General features: G+C 35.9%; 1 protein-coding gene and 1 long non-coding RNA gene across 5 annotated transcripts in view; one reads left to right on the top strand and one right to left on the bottom strand.

The window, feature by feature from the left end:
- Positions 1-23,478, bottom strand: part of LOC111090721 — a 42,039-nt gene that overhangs the window by 17,711 nt on the left and 850 nt on the right. For both annotated transcript variants that reach the window (XR_005372756.1, XR_005372757.1), the window contains exon 2: positions 10,348-10,417. This is a non-coding gene — a long non-coding RNA (uncharacterized LOC111090721). The remainder of the gene's footprint in view (positions 1-10,347; positions 10,418-23,478) is intronic.
- Positions 886-23,406, top strand: HORMAD1 (HORMA domain containing 1). 3 transcript variants are annotated; one of them, XM_038562142.1, is made up of 15 exons: positions 886-982; positions 1,697-1,759; positions 3,027-3,171; positions 6,428-6,491; positions 7,062-7,098; positions 9,163-9,183; positions 9,622-9,648; positions 11,600-11,667; positions 12,143-12,294; positions 14,294-14,553; positions 16,351-16,417; positions 16,501-16,577; positions 17,666-17,749; positions 20,499-20,570; positions 22,733-23,037. In XM_038562142.1, exons 2-15 carry the CDS (start codon positions 1,727-1,729, stop codon positions 22,811-22,813), a joined length of 1,188 nt encoding a protein of 395 aa, XP_038418070.1. In that variant the 5' UTR covers positions 886-982; positions 1,697-1,726; the 3' UTR covers positions 22,814-23,037. The 3 variants fall into 3 exon arrangements, with proteins under 3 accessions (XP_038418070.1, XP_038418068.1, XP_038418069.1); XM_038562140.1 differs by having other exon boundaries at positions 898-987; XM_038562141.1 differs by lacking the exon at positions 20,499-20,570 and having other exon boundaries at positions 898-987; positions 22,733-23,406.

Here is a 23,478-nt window from a genome sequence, read left to right as displayed (position 1 = left end):
TAAGCATGAGAGAACCACAAAGCAAAATAATCACTAGACCAGGGGATTTTCACAATTTTTCATTGAAACAAGGTTCTAGACTTCATTCCTCTCCTGATTGACTCTGGGCAAATCTTTTTACACTGAGGTGGCTGTTTTCTAACTGGTGATGCAGACATATCAAAGTTAATGAATAATTATGCCATGTTTACACTGCTAACAATTTATTTGCATATATAATAATTTGTAAACAGCTTGTACTCTTCGATCGTCTCCAACTATCTACCAGCTCTGGTTTTATGATTGTTTCTAAATAAAACATTAACTACTTTGGAAGCCATCCAATGTCCCCACGGTCAGCAGAGCAGAAATATCTAAGGAAACCACCAGAGCACCTGCTTTCCTGGACACAGCCGACTAAGGTGGGGAAGCAATGCATGTGTGGCAGATCCAATAACAAAATCGAAAGTCAGAAAACAATCAGAAATTAACGAGATTTATTTATTTTTTTAAAGATTCTATTTATTCATTCATGATACACATAGAGAGAGGCAGAGACACAGGCAGAAGGAGAAGCAGGCTCCACGCCAGAAGCCCAGCACAGGACTCGATCCCGGGACTCCAGGATCGCATCCTGGGCCGAAGGCGGGCGCCAAACCGCCGAGCCACCCAGGGATCCCCTTAACGGGATTTATTAAAGGGTGGTTGAGGATACTTCAGTCAGTGTGGGAAAATTCAGTATTTCGAGAAGGCTTGGCATATGCAGCATCTTAACCTCAGCCTGCCGGCAATCTGGCATCTCTCCGGCTGAGAACCACTCCTCAGCCGTGGGATTCCCAGAGCGCCTCGCGCGGCTTAGGCGGGAAAGCAACTGGAGGTCACAGGACTGGTGTCGCGCCTCGGCGGTGACCGTTGAGGGAAGGCGCCTGCGCGTCAAGCTACGCGGAGCGCATGCTGGGAGGGGCAGGTTTTCAGGTCGCTCTCGCTGGCCCTCAGACGTTACGTAATGTATACGTTTCTTTGTTTTCTCTCATATTTCTTTTTGTTTTTTGCTTTTTAATCTCTTTTTCTATCAACTCTAGACTACTTTTAAGTTTCTAAAGGTTTTAAGGGTGGAACGTACAGGGAGAAATGTTATTTTTATTTCTTATTTTTCACGGGAGGCTCTTCAGACGAAGTTCTCTCTGGCGTCTAGTCCAGGCTCTGTCAGGATCGCTTCAAATGTGCCGTCTTCCAGTTGAATTTTCTGATTTAAGAAAAGTGAAACTGGGCACCAAAAAAAAAAAAAAAAGGAAACTTACGTGAAAAGATCAGTTATAATTGGGACATCAGAATCGGCCAAAATCTGGGATATTTTCTGTTCCCGTTTTTGGTGGTCCCACAGAGCAGGATAATGTGTTATTGTATCTGGAGCCTGCTAAAGTTCAGTGCAGGAGCGTTACCTCGTTCAGTCATTTTGAAACAGCAAATTTATAACAAAAATTTTAAGATCATTTTTAAGAATTTGGCATGGGCAGTTTTCATTACCTAATAGCTACCTAACTGTAGCAATGTAGTCAGTGCTTGAATACTGTAATTTATTAATTAATATGAAATTACTCACATAAAATTTATTTTTATTTATTTATGTGAAGTTCTTTTGATCTTACATGTAGTAAACTAGAATATTAGGGTTGAAAATAAGATCTGAAGTTAAAGCTCATATTTGTGTCACAAGGTTGAATTAAAGAAAAGACTTTATCGGAAGATGGCCACTGCACAATTGCAGAGAACTTCCATGGTATGATTTCTTATTCTTTTAATATGTTGGGTTTTTTAAAAAGATTTTATTTATTTATTTTTTTTTTCAAATTTTTATTTATTTATGATAGTCACAGAGAGAGAGAGAGGAGGCAGAGACACAGGCAGAGGGAGAAGCAGGCTCCATGCACCGGGAACCCGACATGGGATTCGATCCCGGGTATCCGGGATCGCGCCCTGGGCCAAAGGCAGGCGCCAAACCGCTGCGCCACCCAGGGATCCCAAGATTTTATTTATTAATGAGAGGCACAGAGAGAGAGAAAGAGAGGGAGAGACATAGGCAGAGGGAGGAGAAGCAGGCTCCATGAAGGGAGCCTGATGTGGGACTCCATCCGGAACTCTGGGATCATGCCCTGAGCTGAAGGCAGATGTTCAACCACTGAGCCACCCCATATTTTTAATATGTAATTTTATTGTTTCTGAAGTCTCAACTTTTTATGTTCTAAAGCTAGAGTCAGCTGTTTGAGGATTTAATGAGATCAGGAAACTCCGTATTTTAAGAAAGGAAGATATTTACTAAACTACTTATAGAGTCAGGGGAGAATTGTATTAAATATTTAATGATTCACATTAAATAACTGGTTCATATTCAATTTACATTAGGTGTTAATGAATGCTTTTCTGGTGCTTTGATGAGATTATCATTTACAGCAGTCCATTCCTAGGAAATGAATGTCCATGCCTCACAAATATAAAATCCTCATTTTTGCATAGATATAGATACCTGGGTCAAACCTAGTCAGTAACTAATGAGAAAAGCAGTGTTAGCTATCATGTATTATGCACTCACAGATAGTCAACCTGCAGGAGGATTTTTAACACAATTTTTTTTTCTTTTAAGATTTTACACATTCACTCATGAGAGACCCAGAGAGAGAGAGAGGCAGAGACACAACAGAGGGAGAAGCAGGCTCCATGCAGGGAGCCTGATGTGGGATTCGATCCTGGGAATCCAGGATCATGCCCTGGGCCAAAAGCAGGCGCTAAACCGCTGAGCAACCCAGGGATCCCCTAACACAATTCTTAAGTACTTTTTGCATTTTACCTTTAGGCTGCAACCCTGGAATTACCCTGACTTTCTGGGGATTACTAACCACGATGGTTAGGAATTTTTCTTTTTTTTTTTTATGGTTAGGAATTCTTTGGGAAAGTATCATGCTTATGCAAAATTAGATCTATTTGAAGTTCAAGAAAGTGTTATTTTTAACAAATCTAAATAATAACATTTTAATTTTCCTTGAATTTAGAGTGCTTTGGTGTTTCCCAATAAGATATCAACAGAGCAGCAGTCTTTGGTGTTGGTGAAGAGGCTCCTAGCAGTTTCAGTATCCTGCATCACATATTTGAGAGGAATATTTCCAGAATGTGCTTATGGAACAAGATATCTAGATGGTAACACAATGTTTATGTTTTGTTTCTTTTGATTTTTTAAAAATATTTTATATATTTAATCATGAAAGACACAGAGAGAGAGAGGCAGAGACACAGACCAAGGGAGAAGCAGGCTCCCTGCAAGGAGCCCGACATGGGATTTGATCCCGGATCCCAGGATCATGTGATGGGCCAAAGGCAGACACTCAACCGCTGGCCCATCGATTTTTTAAATTTACTGTTTATTTTAAAACTTTCTTTAGAGGAAAAAAAAAAACTTTCTTTAGAGGTGCCTGGGTGGCTCAGTTGGTTAAATGTCTGACTATTGATTTCAGCTCAGGTCTCAATGTCAGGGTTGTGAATTCAAGCTCCATGTGGGTTCTGTGCTAGGTTGAAGCCTATTTAAAAACCAAAAAAAATTTTTTTTAATTAAAAAAAATGAAAAAATAGAAATAAAAGTAAATAAATAATTAATTTAAAAAAACACTTTCTTTAAGCATTCTTTTTTAAAGATTTTATTTATTTATTCATGGAAGACATGAGAGGCAGAGGGAGAAGCAGGCTCCCTGCAAGGAGCCTGGCGTGGGACTGGATCCCGGGTCTCCAGGATCACACCCTGGGCTGAAGGCATCCATCACTAAACCACTGAATCATCCAGGCTGCCCATCTTTAAACATATTTTTATTTGGGCTAACTTTAAAACTGATTTTTTTTCTTGGAGATTTTTTAAAATAATAACTATTGAGATATAATACACTTGACAATTCATACATTTAAAGTGCACAGTTGAATGATTTTTAGTGTGTTCAAATTGGTGTACAGCTATTCCCACAGTCAATTTTAGAACATTTCATCACCATAAGCAAACTCCACACCCACTAAGTCACTCTCCATTTCCCCACCTCCCCAGTCCTAGGCATCCACCAATCTGTTCTCTGTCTTTGTGGATTTGCCTATTCTGGACGTTTTATGTAAGTGAAATCATGCAATATGTGGTCCTTTGTGACCAGCTTCTCTCATTTAAAATGTTTTTCAGATTTATCCATATGGTAACATGAGTTAGTACTTCATTCTCTTTTATTGCTGAATAACATTCCTTTATATAGATTACCACTTTAATCTATCCGTCAGTTGATTTGTTTCAGTTGTTTCTACTTTTTGGCTATTACGTATTTTTTTCTTTTTTTTTTAAGATTTTATTTATTCATTCATGAGAGACACAGAGGCAGAAACATAGGCAGAGGGAGAAGCAGGCACCCTGCGGGGAGCCCAATGTGTGACTCGATCCCAGGACCCTGGGATCACAACCTGAGCCAAAGGCAAATGCTCAATCATTGAGCCACCCAGGTGCCCCCTGTTACATATGTTTTTCTTAATTTTTTTTTTTATTTGAGAGAAAGCACCCATGAGTAGGGGGTAGGGGCAGAGGGAGAGGGAGAGAATCTTAGGCAGACTCTGTGCTGAGCGTGGAGTTCAGTAGGGCTGTCTCACAACCCTGAGATCATGATCTGATCCAAAATCAAGAGTTGGATAGCTGAACCCACTGAGCCACCCAGGTGCCCCATATTTTCTTTGGCTGTTATAAATAATGCCGCATTCATGTACAAATTTTTGTGTGGACTAAAAGGTTTTTTAAAGTGTAATCAAGGGGCACCTTGGTTTCAGTTCATGTCTGATCTCAGGGTCATGAGACTGAGCTCAGAGTGGGGGCTCCATGATCAGAGTTGGCTTGAGTCTCTCTCTCCCTCTCCCAGTGCTCCTCCCCACAGTGTTCTCTGTCTCTTACAGAGATAAATAAACCTTTTTTTAAAGTATATTTAAGGGATGCCTGGGTGGCTCAGTGGTTGGGCATCTGCCTTTGGCTCAGGGTGTGATCCCAGTCCGGGGGTCAAATCCCACATCGGGCTCCCCGTGAGGAGTGCTTCTCCCTCTGTCTGTGTCTCTGCCTCTCTCTGTATCTCTCATGAATAAATAAATAAATAATATTTTTTAAAAATAATAAATATATAAATAAAGTATATTTAATACCTTTGGAAGCATTTGATCATAAAATTTTCCCTCAACTTCTCAAGTATATTTTGCCTGACATTACTCTTTTTTTTTTTATTTTTATTTATTTTTCTTTATTTTTTTCGCCTGACATTACTCTTAAAATGACAAACTAGGTAAAAACATTCTGGTGTGTTTTTTTTTGTTTGTTTTTTGTTTTTTAAGATTTTCTTTGTTTATTCATGAGAGACACAGAGAGAGAGGCAGAGACATAGGCAGAGGGAGAAGCAGGCTCCATGCAGAGAGCCCGATGTTGGACTCGATCCCGGGACTCTGGGATCATGCCCTGAGCCAAAGGCAAATGCTCAACCACTGAGCCTCCCAGGCATCCCAGCATTCTGTTGTTTATAGCTTTATATAGTGGTAGTATATGTTCTTGTGCTATTTTAAGGAAGTAAAAATAATACAGCCTATTTATAGTACAGTAATAATTCATTATCCAGCATGTAGTATGTACCTAATTTTGTGCACTAACTATATGCTGGGCAATATGTTAAGCACTATGTTATGTATTATATCTTGTTAATTCATGTCACAGGCTTGTGAGTTAGATATTATCCCTATTTTTCAGATAAGGAATCTGAGACAGAAATCTCAGTCCTTTCCATTGTATTATTGTTGCTTTCTTGCAGGTTTCTATCTCTGATAGCGAGTTCTCTTTTTGGCCTCTTACAAGTGTTTAATTGGAATAAGGGCTCATGCAATATTCTGAGACTCATGGATGATGATGGTGTAAAAGCATTATATCTAACTTTAAGTATTCTGTAACTTTTCAAAATTAAAATTTGTACCCATCAACATGTGTTTTAATCATTATGATGCCATTTTATAATAAGAATTAAAAGATTATTTGTTTTTATAAAATCTTTCTTCTTTTAAATTATAGTAATATGGGATCTCTGGGTGGCTCAGTGGTTTGGTGCCTGCCTTTGGCCCAGGGTGTGATCCTGGGGTCCTGGGATCGAGTCCCACATCAGGATCCAAAACACGGAGTCTGTTTTTCCCTTTGCCTGTGTCTCTGCCTCTCTCTCTCTGTCTCTCTCAGGAATAAATAAAATCTTTAATAAATAAATAAATAAATAAATTATAGTAATACTTATCATCTGGAAGTTCATTGCCATTTAATAATATATCTCTAATACAGAGCTGAAGAAAATAATCTTCACTTAAATTTTTAGTTGTCTACTTATCTTAAGCAACTCTATATTGATATCATTTTGGTGTTTAGATCTTTGTGTCAAAATTCTGAGAGAAGATAAAAACTGTCCAGGATCTACACAGTTAGTGAAATGGTAAGTAAAAGAATACCTAGTGATATAAAATTATCTTTTTCTTAAATCACATTTTTTTTGTACCTTGGATACCTTTCATTGCATAACCCAATTTTAGTAATTGCCCCTTTAACACTAGATACTATTTTTGCAGGTCTTTGGATTTTTTTTTTTTTTGATTTTTGCATTAGTAATTTCCTTTATGTTCTATATGAACAGAATTCATTTTCCTAATAATGTTCCCCATGAGTAGCTGTCAGATATTTTACCTTCTATCCCCAGCTATCCTCCATCAACATTTTATATTTCTGCTATTATTTGTTTTGTTTTATTATTTTAAGCTGATTGATAAGAAGGGAGCTTTGGGGATCCTGGCTTGCTCAATCAGTAACACATGTGACTCTTGATCTCAGAGTTATAAGTTTGAGCCCCACATTGGGTGTAGAGATTACTTAAAAAAAATCTTTAAAACAAGGAATTTTAATAGATAATTCTATATTATTTGGTATTGAGATAATACAGAGACTATTTAAAATAATTCTCTCCTGGAAATGCATTCAGTCTAAAAATGAATCCTTCATTATTTTTTAGGATGCTAGGATGCTATGATGCTTTACAAAAAAAATATGTAAGTCAACATCTCCTTATCTTTTTTTCTACAGTTTGTACTCTACAAATGTAACAGCAATTCACAAAGTAAAACATTAATCTAACTTGGGCATAGGCCAGTTCAAATTACTCAAAAGTTTGAACATTTGGACATTTTAAAGACTAATATTCAACTCATTTAAAGCCAATAGAATTAATACTTAACAAATTTTGCCAAGCCAGTTTTGTTAACACTTGTCTTAGTAACACATATTAACTTACAAAAACTTAGTGAATTAATAAAAAGTCTTTATTTATTTATTTTGGTAAAGGTTTATTTATTTATTTATTCAGAGAGAGCGAGAGAGAGGCAGGCTCCATGCAGGAAGCCTGATGTGGAACTCAATCCCGGATCTCCAGGATCACACCCTGGGCTTCAGGCGGCGCTAAACCGCTGCGCCACCGGGGCTGCCCAATAAAAAGTCTTTATTTACTTATTTATTTTTTTAAAAGTCTTTAAAAATAGTTCATTTATTAGTTTCAAATGCCTTCTACAATTTTGTTTAGACTAATAATTTAATAAATTATTTATTTGTGAGAGTTCAAAAATAAACTTCCATGTGGCCTGGGTTAAATTGTTACAAATTCTGAATAAGTGAAATTTCAATTAGTAAGGGTTTATTGAAGATTATAAGCCTTTTTATTTACTTATGTTTATATCAGCGTATATAAGGAAGTCAAGCTCTAAACAAAATTGTAAAAAAGATAAAATTTTATCCTTGGTCACTAACCTCCTTTATTAAGGGCATCAAATATTTAAGACGCGTTAAATACTGAGTGCCTGCTATATACTAGACCTATATATTCTAGGTAGGAGCTGGGCGAACTAACAGTGGTCGACAAAACAGAGGAGTCTCTTCTATAGAGGGAAAGCGGTCAATAAAACAAGTAAATCGGATAATTTCCAATTGTGTTAAATGCCAATAAAATATTGAGAGAAAGTGTGTCGCAGATGGAGAGGTGGGGTAACTTTAGATAGGATAGACAGAAGAGCTTCTCTGAGTAGGTGACATTTAAGCTGAGACTTGATTGAGAAGAAACCAGCCAGGTATTGACTTTGGGAGAGAATATTCCTAGCAGAACAGCAAATACAGAAAGTTCAAGTTTATAGTTAAAGGAACAAGAAGAACGCCAGTGTAAATGTGAATGGAATGCAGTGAGCAGTGGGGGAGGGTGAGTGGCCTAGAGGAGCCTGGGGAGATAAACAGGGCATTCAGGACTCTGAATACGGTAGGGAGTCGGAATTCTATTTTAAGTGCAAATAAAAGGTAGGGAGTTGGAATTCTATTTTAAGTGCAAATAAAAGCCATTTGAAGGTTTTAAGTAGAAATATAACATCATTTGATTTATATTTTAAATTAAAAATCACTCTGGCTTTTAAAAATCACTGTAGCTTTTAAGACAATATACTGTGGAAGGAGAATAAGATTGGAATCAAGGAGAATGGTGTTTAATCTATTAATACAGTACTGGTGAAAAATCACTGAGGCTTAGACAAGGATGGCAGAGAAGGAAAGAAATGAAAAGATTCAGGGTATATTTGGCAGTAGAACTGATTGGACTTGTTGATGGGTTGGTTGTAGAGTGTAAGGAAAAGATCCAAATCAAGGATGACTCTTAGATTTTTGGCAGATTACTTGAGCGGATAATTTTCTGATTGTCTGTTCCTATGGTCTCCAAAGCCTCTTCCCTTTATTAAATGAGCAGAGTCCTGATCTCCACTTTACTCTTTTCAAAATCAGTTCTTACTTTGGTAAGGTTTAATGTGATATTTCACAGTATATATTTTCCTTGTAACTAGCAGAAATACCTATATTTGCTTAAGCCAATGACATGAATATCAAACTGTAGTTAAGTCAACTAGAAATAGATATTTGGGAGATTAAAGAAGGATCTCCAAAGTAATGCTTTATATACATATTTCCTGCAAGATTATTTCTTATTAGGAATAAATGTTGAAATAAGACAAAGAATTCTTATAATCCATCATGAAAAAATATTTTATAGAGTAAAAGTAAGATTTTTGTTCTTTGTTATATTTCAGCTAAGGATGGTTGTTCTAGCTGTAAGTATTTTTAAATTGTATGTTCTTTTTTTTTTTTTTTTTAAGCAAAACAGAAACATTGTATTTCACTCTGATAAAATTGTTTAGCCTGAAGTGAATGCACATGAAGTTAAAAAGTTAAAAACGTCTCCACATTATCAGTAAGAAATCAGAATACATTTCAACCAGTATCAGAATTTCCACCTTTGCTCTTAAATTGTATGTTCTTTTTAAAAGACTGTCAAATTTGACCTTGCTTATTTAAATAACACTAAAACCAGCAATTAGATTATGTGACTTTATTCAAACAGATTATTCAGTGGAAAAAAAGTAACAAAATATTTTGGGGGGTCATTTGTATTTTGTTTTGCTGAATCTATTTAATAGTTTAAACATCCAATTTAGTTCTCCTTGAATACTTAGCCTTATATAACTCAATTATAAATTATTTTTAAATAGGTGTACACCAATCCAGAAGACCCTCAGGTAGGTGTGCTTAAATTAGTAAGGAAACATAATATCTCTAATAACTAAAAATAACATAAAATTGTAATAATATCTTATGCTTTTTTCCTTTATCTTATGCTTTTAATTGTATTCACTTTCACATGTATTTTCACATTTGAACCTCATAAAGACTTTCCTGAGGTAAGACAAGGCTTGTATTGTTACCTTTAAACAGATTAATATATTTACTACCAGAGAGATTGTGTGACTGATCCTGGACCAAAACCCATTAGAAATAACCTAAATCTCCTCACTTCTGCTTCTATATAATATTCTTACAGAATTATGAAGCCGGTTGAGTTTGACAAAAATAAAATACTTATTCTTTGAATATTCATCCCAATCCAGTCACATCTGCCTGTTTAGCTGACAATTAAAGAAGGAATTCAAGAAGTGACAGGGAAAATAAAATAACAAGAAACAAAAGGGGAAAACCTTTTGAGCACCTACTATTATTAGACTCTCTTTTTTGAGGCTTTATGTGCATTATCTCATTTATTTATCATAACCTTCATAAGGTAACTACCATTATCATCTCCACTTTATAGATAAGGAAACTAGATAGAAGGTTTCTTGCCGAAGTTCACAGTGGCAGAACCAGAATTTGGACCTAAGAAGGCTAGTCCATGATCTTAGTGCTTAACTATTCTACTACTTAACCATTATAACTATACTTACAGTTTTTCATTCAGTCATGGAGAAGCAGATTTTTTTTTAAAGAGAGCTGATCCCCATTCCTGTGTGAGCACTGAAATGTAAAGAAAGCAATAAAAAAAGCTTCAAGAGGGCTGGCAATATGTCTTCTCTTTGATACTCATGCTTGCAGTTAACACTTAAAATATGTCCATGGATGGGACGCCTAGGTGGCTCAGCAGTTAAGCCTTTGGCTCAGGTGGTGATCCTGGAGCCCCGGGATTAAGCCCTGGGATCTAGCACTCAGATCAGTCTCTGGATCGAGCCCCACATCGGGCTCCTTGCATGGAGCCTGCTTCTCCCTCTGTCTATGTCTCTGCTTCTCTCTCTCTCTCTGTGTCTTTCATGAATAAATAAAATCTTACAAATATATATATATATATATATGTCCATGGTGACAAAATATCATGGGCAAAGGCTGTGAATTAGTTGATTGTTCAGAAGCTAAGTAATTGTTTAGAAAATATTCATTTAGTTTCAGATGTTTTATATAGTTGAACATTTGTTTTTCAAAGAGCAACCTTGTTGATTCACTAATATTTTTTGATTGTTTGGTGTTCCAGGCACTTTATTAAGGGCTCTGTATAAATTATCCTATTTGTTAAATATTCACAACCACCAATAAGATAGGTACTATTTTCAGGTGGCCCAGGTGGCTCAGCGGTTTAGCCCTGAGCCTTCATCCCAGGGTGTGACCCTGGAGACCCTGGATCAAGTCCCACGTCGGGCTCCCTGCATGGAGCCTGCCTCTCCCTCTGCCTCTCTCTCTGTCTCCTCTCTGTGTATTCTCATGAATAAATAATAAAATTAAAGAAAAAAAAAGATAGGTACTATTTTCAGCCCCTTTTATTAGCTGGGGAAACTAAAATCTAGCAGGCTTAAATAACTTGCATCTGGTTACATATAGCAAGGATTTAAGCCCTGTGCTTAAGCCATTCTGCTAAAGTAAGAGATAATGCTGCCCCTCTTAACTGCTTACTAAGCAGTTCCTTCCCTCTGGTATATATGATACACATTGCAGTCAGTGGGAGGATAAATATATTTCCAAAACTGAAGCCCCAAAACTCAAACCATGGCAATTTACAATTGGGACTTGAAGGATTCAATGGACCAATAAGGATTAATATGGCAGAAAAAATTATTAAATCAACATTAGGAGGCATACAAAAGGTGTTTTTAGCTACTTGGCTGCAGGTACTGTATATCAGATACGTAACTGTAATGCTTTCTATTAAAGACAATTTCAGAATGTTACCAGTTTAAATTCAAGTACGCTAGTAATGGACCAGTCATGGACTTCATAAGGTATTGTTTTATCATTTTCTTTTTGCACTACAGATTACCACTTATTCATATTAAAACTATATTCCTAAACTTGTGGATTAATTCTGAAACTTTTTAAACATCACCATTCCTTTATCTTATGCTTGCAAACCCAGATTACATGGCTAGTTATATATTATTTTAATTGTGAAACAGAGCCAAAGAATAGGAAAGCTATTGTATGCTTGAGTGATTAGAAATGTAATTAAAGTCCATCACTCATTTCCTTTAAAGATCTTATATAAAATGCATATTAATTTAAATAAAATTATTAGTATAATATTATTAGTGATATTAAATTTTAATAATAGTGACATTAAAACTCATTTTATGGTAACTTTCAACTTAAAAACTTAATGATATAATAGGAATAAAAATCTCAAATAGTAAAATGGGTATTTATGTTATTAGAAGCCGTGAGTGTCATAAAAGAAATTAATGTGTGATTCTCTTCTAGTAAAAACCAAAGCAGTGAATCTAGTATGTCGTCTGCTGACACCAAGAAAGCAAGTATTCTCCTCATTCGCAAGATTTATATTCTAATGCAAAATCTGGGACCTTTACCTAATGATGTTTGTTTGACCATGAAACTTTTTTACTATGATGAAGGTACTTTTTGTAATACATCTATACCTATATGTTTTATTATTGAAACAATTGGTTACCATCCCAAATGATTTTAAGCACCTCAGTTGTATTTTTTGATATAAAATTTTCACTTAATGTCAGTATTTGAGAAAGACTTGAAAAAATAGACTTTCAGACATACACAAACTTTTCCAGTGATGTGAACATATCCATGTGAGGTACAACCTCACTCATAATTAAAGAAATGAAACAGGGCAGCCCGGGTGGCTCAGCGGTTTAGCGCCGCCTTCAGCCCAGGGCCTGATCCTGGAGACCCAGGATCGAGTCCCCCGTCAGGCTCCCTGCATGGGGCCTGCTTCTCCCTCTGCCTGTGTCTCATGAATAAATAAATAAATAAAATCTTAAAAAAGAAACTTTATTTTTTTATTTTTATTTATTTATGATAGTCACAGAGAGAGAGAGAGAGAGAGAGAGGCAGAGACACAGGCAGAGGGAGAAGCAGGCTCCATGCACCGGGAGCCCGATGTGGGATTCGATCCCAGGTCTCCGGGATCGCACCCTGGGCCAAAGGCAGGTGCCAAACCGCTGCGCCACCCAGGGATCCCAAAAAGAAACTTAAAAAAAAAAAAAAGAAAGAAAGAAAGAAAGAAATGAAACAGTTGAGATGCTACTTTTCACTTACCAGAGCAGTAAAACTTGCAAACCAATTATTGGCAAGGGTGTGGGGTAAAGCAGGCACTTTTATAAATCTTGAGGGAATGTATATAAGCGCAACATTTTTAGAGAACAGTTTATCAGTAAAATTTTAAATGCACGTTCTCGTTAATCCAGAAATTTTATAGCTAAAAAAGTATCTTGGGAGTATACTTAACACAAACACGGAAGGTTATAGGTTTATAAGGAAACTATGCAAGCTGTTAAAAAGGATGTACTGATAATTTATCCAAGGAATATTAAAAATAAATTTTAAAAAATGTTAAAAACAACCAAGTAGGTAGGGCATCTGGGTGGCTCAGTTGGTTAAGCCTTCAACTCTTGATTTTGGCTCAAGAGTCATGATCTCAGGGTCCTGAGATGGAGCCCCACTTTGGGCTCCACACTCAGCACCAACCTGCTTGTCCCTCTCCCTCTGCTCCCTGCTCCCAGCATGCATGCAGGCACATGTTCGCTCTCTCAAATAAATAAAATAAATACGTAAAATCTTTTTTTTTTAAATCAGCTAGGTATAAAACAGTATCATCTTATTTGTGTTTTGTAATATGAAATATATATATTTACATGTGTAATATCTTCTAGAAGAACATAAATCAATAACAACTAACATTTATTGAATACTTACAATGTTCCAGTTCTGGTCTGAGTATTTTGCAACTTTAATTTGTCTAATACCCACAATGACCCAATGGAGTAGATATTATTATAAGTACTATTATTTCTCACAGATGAGAAAACCAAATCAAGGATGATATATAATTTATTCAAGGTCCTATAGCCAGTCAAGTGAAGGAAAAAAAGGTTGCCTTTTTTTTTCTTTTTTTAATTTTGTTTATTTTTTCATGATAGACAGAGAGAGAGAGAGGCAGAGACACAGGCAGAGGGAGAAGCAGGCTCTATGCACCCGGAGCCCGATGTGGGATTCGATCCCGGGTCTCCAGGATTACGCCCTGAGCCAAAGGCAGGCGCCAAACCGCTGCGCCACCCAGGGATCCCCCTTTTTTTTTTTTTAAGATTTTATTTATTTATTCATGAGAGACACAAGAGAGAGAGGCAGAGACACAGGCAGAGGGAGAAGCAGGCTCCATGCAGGGAGCCCATGTGGGACTCAATCCCAGGTCTCCAGGATCAGGCCCTGGGCTGAAGACGGCGCTAAGCCACTGAGCCACACGGGCTGCCCAAAGGTTGCCTTTCTATACTATTTGAAATGTCTTCAATCTGTATATATTATTATTATTATATTACTATGTTCTCTTCAATTTCATTCCTCAGTGTTTATGTACAGTTTTATACTTATTTTTTCCAGTTACACCCCCAGATTACCAGCCTCCAGGTTTTAAGGATGGTGATTGTGAAGGAGTGATATTTGAAGGGGAGCCTATGTACTTAAATGTGGGAGAAGTCCCAACACCTTTTCACACCTTCAAAGTAAAAGTGACTACTGAGAAAGAACGAATGGAAAATATTGATTCAGCTATATTATCACCAAAACAATTAAAAACACCACTTCAAAAAATTCTCATGGACAAAGATGATGTAGCAGATGAACAGGAGCATTATATAAGTGTCAGTACATTTTAACAAGTTATAAAGTATAAATAACAAATGTTTACCCAATTCTAAGGACTAATAGTTCTCATTAATATTTACATAAATACTGTATTATAATCATAAACTCAAGGTTGGTAGGGACCTTAAAGTATAGGCTTTTCATTTTAAGACTTTTTTTTTTAAAGATTTATTTATTTATGATAGACATAGAGACAGAGAGAGGCAGAGACACAGGAGGAGGGAGAAGCAGGCCCATGCCGGGAGCCTGACGTGGGACTCGATCCCAGGACTCCAGGATCGCGCCCTGGGCCAAAGGCAGACGCTAAACTGCTGAGCCACCCAGGGATCCCCCCATTTTAAGACTTTTTACGTTGGTGCAAACATTATTCTCAGAAATTTAAAAACACAACTATTTTAGGTGAAGTAGGGAATGGTCCTGGAGGCCCGGCCACTCACCACCTCAACTACCCTCATAGTGGACTCTGAGGATAAATCCTTTGGTCTGGAGCATAATTTGAAAACCATTGAACTATTCCAATCCCCCAACTAATGTTGGAATCCTTTCTACCATATGCCTACTAGGTGCTCATTTAAACCTTTACTTAAACTTCCTGGGGCCTGCAAAGCAGCCTGGAAGCTCCTGGAAGGCAGGAAAAGTGTCTTGCATCTTTGTAATCCTCCTGTGCCTAACACTTAGGTGTACCATGTGCATTTTCAGTATTGGTTGAATGGATAGACGAATAGAAATATAAAAAAGACTTGTTTTATTGCCTCACTCCCAGGAAATCTTTCACATTAACATGATTATTTTTAATCTAATCTTTGTTGTTGTCTTGTTATTTTATTCTAAATTACAACCTCAGTATTTATGTATAGAGACTGACTTCTTTTTTTTTTTTTTTTTTCAGAGACTGACTTCTGATGTAGGTTCTGCCACATCCTTACAAATAGAAAATTCAGTTTTCAACCAATTTAGTCAAAGAAATAGTATTCTCAAAACCTAAATCCCAGTGATTGATTGTAAACAAGTATGACTGGGATTTATGTAGCATTCTTTAAAATATTTAAAGCACTTTGACATATGTCACAAAGAGAAAAATAATTATAAAGTAGACGTTAAACTCGTTTCTATTTCTGCCATGTCGTGACTGAACTTACTCTTCACTAACTCCCTGAAGAGGGTTGGGGCACTTTTTATTCAGAGTGTTTGCTAACATCTTTATAAAAATTCAGAGGGATCCCTGGTTGGCCCAGCGGTTTGGCGCCTGCCTTTGGCCCAGGGCGCGATCCTGGAGACCCGGGATCGAATCCCACGTCGGGCTTCCAGTGCATGGAGCCTGCTTCTCCCTCTGCCTGTGTCTCTGCCTCTCTCTCTCTCTCTCTCTCTCTCTGTGACTATCATAAATAAAAAAAAAAAAAATTTTTTTTAAATTTAAAAAAAATTCAGAGATAATAGAAGCATTAGTTGTGTGAACATGTCTAGTTCAGTGCCCTCAAAAAGTAAGAACTAAGGGTTCTTAGAACCATTATATATTTTTGAGAAAATTGTATATTTGTCCTTAAAGCATCCCTGCAAAGTAAAGTAGTAGTTTATACTTTGGATAAATGTGATACCTTGTCATAGTAATTATAGGACTTTATTTCTAGCAAAGTGTAAGTTAGTTGTAGCGTTATGTTTAACCTTCACATAAAACACATTTGTTCATAAATAATTCTACCCAGTTGTTTTAATTTCTTTCTGAAATGTGTCCATTTTTTTTCCCTCATGTAATTATGTTGATTACATGGATTGTAATCCTGTAATCATTACAGGATGATTTTGACGTTGAAACTAAAATGGAAGAGCAGAAAAGAAACCTTGGATCTTCTGAACTTGGAGGTAAGAAGTTAATGAAAATGTAGATTAATTCACTTCCAGTTCAGTTCTATACCATTTTAACTCTTTTTTTTTTCTTTAAACAGAACCAAGTTTAGTTTGTGAGGAAGATGAAATTATGAGGTCTAAAGAAAGTCTAGATCTTTCAATTTCTCATTCTCAGGTATAAATTTGATAATTGATCTCACTTTTAACTTTTTTTCTGAAAAAACTATTCTTATTTAGTTATTTTTCAGCTTTTCTTATTTAGTCAAGGTCTTTTAGAAAAATATTAGGTCTTAAGAATGCTTTTTAACAAAATTTGAGAAGTATATGTTGAAAAGTTTTGAGTCGATATCATTGTGGGTTTGTTTAGTAATATAAATACTGTTCATAAAATTTCAGAATTTCAGAGTTAGATAGGATCTTCAGCAATTAAACCATCACCTTTTGTATTTACAAATGGAGAATATAGGGATCCCTGGGTGGCGCAGCGGTTTGGCGCCTGCCTTTGGCCCAGGGCGCCATCCTGGAGACCCGGGATCGAATCCCACGTTGGGCTCCCGGTGCATGGAGCCTGCTTCTCCCTCTGCCTGTGTCTCTGCCTCTCTCTCTCTGTGACTATCATGAATAAATAAATAAAATCTTAAAAAAAACCAAAAAAAAAAACCAAAAAAAACAAATGGAGAATATAATATGTTTTTGTTGCCTGGAGCAGACATGATTAATTTTTTTCCCATAGATAGTAAAATCTTGATGAAACATTTAAATAAAAAGAACTTGAAAATAATGGGACTGATTATTGTCCACCTTCCTCTGTACATCCCATTTCTCCAGTGGGAATAAGCTAAAGTTCTTATCTTCTGGGGTCACCTGGGTGGTTGAGCATCTGTCTTTGGCTCAAGGAATGATCCTGGGGTCCTGGGATAGAGTCCCACATCAGGCTCCCCCTCTGCCTATGTCTTTGTCTGTCTCTGTCTCTCATGAATAAATAAAATCTTTAAAAAAAAAAGTTCTGATTTTCTGAAAGAGTGGTCTAGTGCCTGGTGATCATTTGGGAATTTTTCAGTTCAGTGAATTATCAATTGCATACAGTGTCAGTTTCACTACCTTTAGCTTTGCACTTTTTGTGACAGTAAGAACTATTCACAATTAATGGTTTTCATTAATATAACAAGATTCTAGATTTTATGTTATTGAATTTTGGAGCCTCATTATTATGTTATGGAAAGTTTTGATTATGTTATATGATTTTGTATTATTATTTTCTAGGTTGAACAGTTAGTCAGTAAAACATCTGAACTTGATGTATCTGAAAGCAAAACAAGAAGTGGAAAAATCTTTCAGAATAAAATGGTAAGTGTATCTTTAGATTTTTTTTCCATTCTAACCTTATAATTTTTTCCCACATATGAGTTTATTTCGGTTCTTAATCCTTCCTTTATTGGACCAATATTTAGTAAGCACCTGTTATGTGTCAGATACTTTACTAGGTGCTGGAGATATAACATGAGTAACACATTATTGCTGCTCTTAGCTAAAAGTTTAGTAATTGGAGGTCAACAAGCAGTGATACAGGGCTATGATAAGAGTTTGAACAGGCTACATGGAACGAAGAAAAGAATGGTTAGTTTTTTTGAAGGTACATAAAAGAGAATTCAGGAACAACTTTGAGAAATGACACTATCATCCAGACTCCCAAGGAGATTTCCTAGAATTCCAAAATAATCTCATGTTCTATCCTGTAAATAGTTTGTCTTGTTAGTAAGACATTAAAAATGAGTGTTTTGTATATATTTTGCATAAAATAAATCTCATGTTTTTAAGCAAAAGACCCACTGCTTTGTTTTAGTTTTCTACTTTTTCTAAACGGAAATTTGTATTTTATTTTAGACCTTTAAGTTACTCAAAGGTTCAGAGGTAAAGAAAAACCATTCTGTAAAATATTACATCTAAATTTAGGAAACAAATAGCATACTCTAACAGTGGCATTTCTTCCCAACTCCTCATTCAGTGACATCATGTTGGTAGCTTGAATTTGGACATGATGAGAATATTCACAGCATGGAAATCAGCAAATGCCTCAATTCAGCATTTGTTACTCCTAGAGAACTAGTTGTTAAACATTTACCAGCACACAGTTGATTATAGCGCTAATTTTAGGCGCCCCTTTTTCCACATTCTTTTTTTAAATTTTTATTATTTTTAGTAATCTCTGTCCCCAGTGTGGGGCTCAAACGCGTGACCCCAAGATCAAGAATCACATGCTCTTCCAAATGAGCCAGCCAGGCATCCCTTTTTCCACATTCTCAGTTGGAAGTTAGAACTGTCAGAAGGCAGTATTCAAACAAGTATGCTGATGAAAGCGAGATAAAAGAATTTCAAAAATTAGTACAACTAGCAGCAAAATGGTCGTCTAGGCAGCTTCTACTTAGGATGGGTATCCTTTACTAGGATATAGGGAGAAAAACAAGAATTTTTTTTTAAGATTTTATTTGTTTATTCATGATAGACATAGAAAGAGAGGCAGAGACACAGGCAGAGGGAGAAGCAGGCTCCATGCAGGGAGCCCGACGCAGGGACTCAATCCTGGGACTCTAGGATCGTGCACCGGGGCCAAAGGCAGGCGCCAAACCGTTGAGCTACCCAGGGATCCTCCTTTTTTTAAAAAAGATTTTATTCATTTATTCGAAAAGCAAGAATTTGAAAAAATTACTAGGCAAGATTTTCTTGTAATACGACATTAAGATACTTTGGGTACATAAATTCATTTCTGAAGTTGCCCGTGTTTTTGGATATGAACTCTTTGCCAAAATACTACTGATTTTGAGACTCATGACTGAATTCTTGTTAGGAAAGGGCAAGAAATGAAAATATTTAATAGTATATGTACACTAAGAAAGTTATCATTGAAAAGTACATTTTCAACATCAGAAAATGAGTATCTCCTTTTAGAGAATAGTAATACGAAAGCTAATAGTTTGTCATCATCCAATCATCACTTTAAAAACTGCATGGGGGGATCCCTGGGTGGCTCAGCGGTTTAGCACCTGCCTTTGGCCCAGGGCATGATGCTGGAGTCTGGGGATCGAGTCCCACGTCGGGCTCCTGGCATGGAGCCTGCTTCTCCCTCTGCCTGTGTCTCTGCCTCTCTATCTCTCTGTGTCTCTCATGAATAAATAAATAAAATCTTAAAAAAAAAAGAAAGAAAATCTTTAAAAAAATAAAAATAAAAGGGATCCCTGGGTGGCGCAGCGGTTTAGTGCCTGCCTTTGGCCCAGGGCGCGATCCTGGAGACCTGGGATCAAGTCCCACGTCGGACTTCCTGCATGGAGCTTGCTTCTCCCTCTGTCTGTGTCTCTGCCTCTCTCTCTCTCTGTGTGACTATCATGAATAAATAAAATCTTAAAAAAAAAGAAAATGCTATAAAAAAATAAAAATAAAAAATAAAATAAAAACTGCATAGATAGCATTATTTACAATAGCCAAAAGGTAGAAAAACCTAAATATCCATTAACAGACAAATGGAGAAACAAAATGTGATATATCCATACAATGGAATATTATTCAGCTATAAAAAGAAATGAAGTACCAATGTATGCTTCAATCTGGATGAACCTTGAAAATATGCTAAATGAAAGAAACCAATCACAAAAGTCCACATATGATATGATTCTACTCATTGAAAGTTCAGAATAGGTATTTCTATAGAGAAAAGGTCTTAGAGCTAAGTAGAAGAAGGGGAGAATAGGGAAGTGATATCTATATTCTATATTTAAAGAACCCAGGTATCCTATCTTAGTAGGAAAGTTATACAAGGTATAATTTTAAAAAGAAGAGAAGGAAGAAGGAACAAATCAACCACAGGTTTCTTTTGGAATGATAAAAGTGTCTAAAATTGACTACAATGATGGTTGCACAACTCTGTGAATATACTTAAAATTATTGAATTGTACAGTTTTAAAGAAATGAGTTGTATGGCATCTGAATTATATCTCAGAGAAGCTTTTTTAAAAACCTGCATGTAGTTGCCTATAGTTAAAAAATCAAGTGGCTATTGTTCTTTGAGAAATAACCAATTAGTAATTATTCCATCTTTGTGGAGGCTAATGGAAATCAACCAGTAAAATCTTCTAAAGAAAATCGGAAGAGAAATCAACTCGAATCTGGGAAAACAGTAAGTCTTATGATAATATATAGGTTGAATAAAATGACAAATATCAGACTATCATTATTGTAGATTAAATTTTATTTCTGTTTATTTTTAATTTATTTTTCTTAGAGAGGGAGAGTGGGGAAGAGGGACAGAAGCAAAGGGAGAGAGAGACGATCTTAAGCATGCTCCACACCCAGTCAGAGCCTGACTTGATTTCATAACCCTGAGATCATGATCTGAGTGGAAATCAAGAGTCAGATGCTTAACCAACAAAGCCACCCAGGTGCCTCTAAATTAAATTATAAATGACAAATAAGATAGAATCCCTGTATATTACTTCAGAGTACTATTATCCAAATCTTATTTGTATATAATTGATTCTAAAAAATAAGGTGATTTTAAAATAAAGATATGCTATGTTTATTAATTTTTTCCATGTAAATATTTACTGCTTTCATGAATGATTTGAAGTAGCTGGAGGAATTTATAAAATAAATAAAAATCAGTATGTCTGGAAAAATATGAATAGAATGAGAAAATGAGTATAAGAATATTTAGGCATGGGCAGCCCGGGTGGCTCAGTGGTTTAGAGCTGCCTTTGGCCCAGGGCGTGATCCTGGGGACCGGGGGTCGAGTCCCGCGTCAAGCTTCCTGCATGGAACCTGCTTCTCCCTCTGCCTGTGTCTCTGCCTCTCTCTCTCTCTCTCTCTCTCTCTGTCTCTCATGAATAAATAAATAAAATCTTTTTAGAAAAGAATATTTAGGCCATTTTATATGTAGAGCTAAAATTGGGCCACAGATTTGATCTGAGCTTCCTAGAGAACAAAAGTGAAATAAAAATAAGTTACCAAATCAACTTGTTCCCTTAAAATATAGCATCTCCTCTCAGTACCTTAGGAGAAAGAAAAATTTTCCTGACCTAAATTTTTTAACAGTTGTTTAGTATTTGGGACCTTATTTTACCAAATGAGATCATGTATTTGTCATTTCTGAGATAAATATTTATATTTTTCAACTAGAATTTTTTGGTATTATTAGACTAAAATTTAGACAACTGAATATCTAAGATTGCTTTTAAAAAAATCAAACGTTAAAAAAAAAATCAAACGTTGAAGGGGTAATCTCAAAAATATACTTAATAGTATTTTCAATTCACGTATCTTAAGAGAATGAAATAACCTGGTACTTCATTAATATAGTGTCTAACTTTTCCCAATGTATTAAGCTTTGATTTTTTTTCAAAATCATTTCATTTTTGGGATACCCGGATGGCTTAGCGGTAAGCATCTGTCTTCAGCCCAGGGTGTGATCCTGGAGATCCAGGATCGAGTCCCACATCGGGCTCCCTGCCTGGAGCCTGCTTCTCCCTCTGTCTGTGTCTCTGCCTCTCTCTCTCTGGGTCTCTCATGGATAAATAAATAAAATCTTTTAAAAAAAATATTTCATTTGTATCGTTAGTGAGTTTTTTCAGAAAAATCAAAGTTGAGTAACTCAGGGAATACTTTTAGGAATTTTCTTAATTTGTCCTCCCATACATTTAAAAGTGTGCATTGAATGCTAATATCTATCAGGCACTGCTAAGTACCAGGGATATAAGAAGAAAACAATTTAAATTTTAACATGGTGCAACGGTAGAGTGTTTCTCTATATGCAGCTCATTTTTTTTTTAAGAATTTATTTATTCATGAGACGGAGAGGCAGAGACATAGGAAGAGGGAGGAGAAGCAGGCTCCATGCAGAGAGCCCAATGTGGAACTCAGTCCCAGGACTCTGGGATCATGCCTTGAGCCAAAGGCAGACACTCAACCACTGAGCCACCCAGGGATCCCTGTAGCTCATTTTTAAATCTTTTTTTCCCCTCTTACTCCTCCAAAATATTTTACTATTTTAGGACATAATGTTAGATCTATGTTTGTGACTTCTCCAACAACAATGAAGACCTTGTATACTTTACAAGTATAAAACTTTCAGCAGCCATCAAATTATATCTGTAATAAAATTTACCCTACTTTTTAAAGAACTCTTGTAGCCTATCTTAGTAGGAAATAGTTACACTGCATATAATTTTAAAAGGAAAAGGAAGGAATAAATGAACAAAAACATACCTCGGAGACATGAAAATAATCTAAAAGTAAAGACATGTAAATTGGAAAGTATCCTTAATAGTTGTTTTCTTTTGACAGGTCCTTTATCACTTTGATTCTTCTAGTCAAGAGTCAGTGCCCAAAAGAAGAAAGTTTAGTGAACCAAAGGAACATATATAAAAATTATTTTTTTCTTCTGTATGTTTTTGAAGTTCTCAACATTTAAACTAAAGGACACGGTATTACTATTTTAACGTGTATTTGACCTACCTGTGAAGATTTATATGTAGTCTTAAGCAGTTAGTACACTAAAATGAATTTTTAGCTGAGTTTTATATTGTGATTCTTAATCTTATCTGAGACAATGTAAGAGACCTTTTGAATAAAACCAAAAGTAAATGTCATAATAATTGATTTTTCTCATTATCTACTCACTATTGATCTATCTTCCATTTTGGTGGATACTTCCTTTAAATATAAACTTCTAAGGCCCTCTAGAGCCAATTTAAAAACAAATAATGTTTATTTTATCATTAAATTTTGATAGGAATTTACTTTTTACTTATGTTAAAAGTGTAACACTTAACTGTCCCTGGGTCATTAAAACAATGTTCTTCAGTACTTTGATAGAGTGTATTAACATGGTAATATATAACATACCATTAAAAACTGGTTATTTATCTTTTGTAACTTTTTTTTACTTCAAGACAAAATGACTGATTTTTAAGGTCTGGCATTTTGCAACATAAATAAAATATTGTTCAACATCTAGACTCTCATGGCTTCGAATTTTTAATTAACAGAAAATGTTTAGGTACTAATTTTGAGATCTTTTGGTAGATGAT

This window comes from Canis lupus, chromosome 17 (genome assembly GCF_011100685.1).
Source record: "Canis lupus familiaris isolate Mischka breed German Shepherd chromosome 17, alternate assembly UU_Cfam_GSD_1.0, whole genome shotgun sequence".
In the NCBI taxonomy this organism is placed as follows: Eukaryota; Metazoa; Chordata; class Mammalia; order Carnivora; family Canidae; genus Canis; species Canis lupus.
This window is presented reverse-complemented; position numbering and strand designations above follow the sequence as displayed.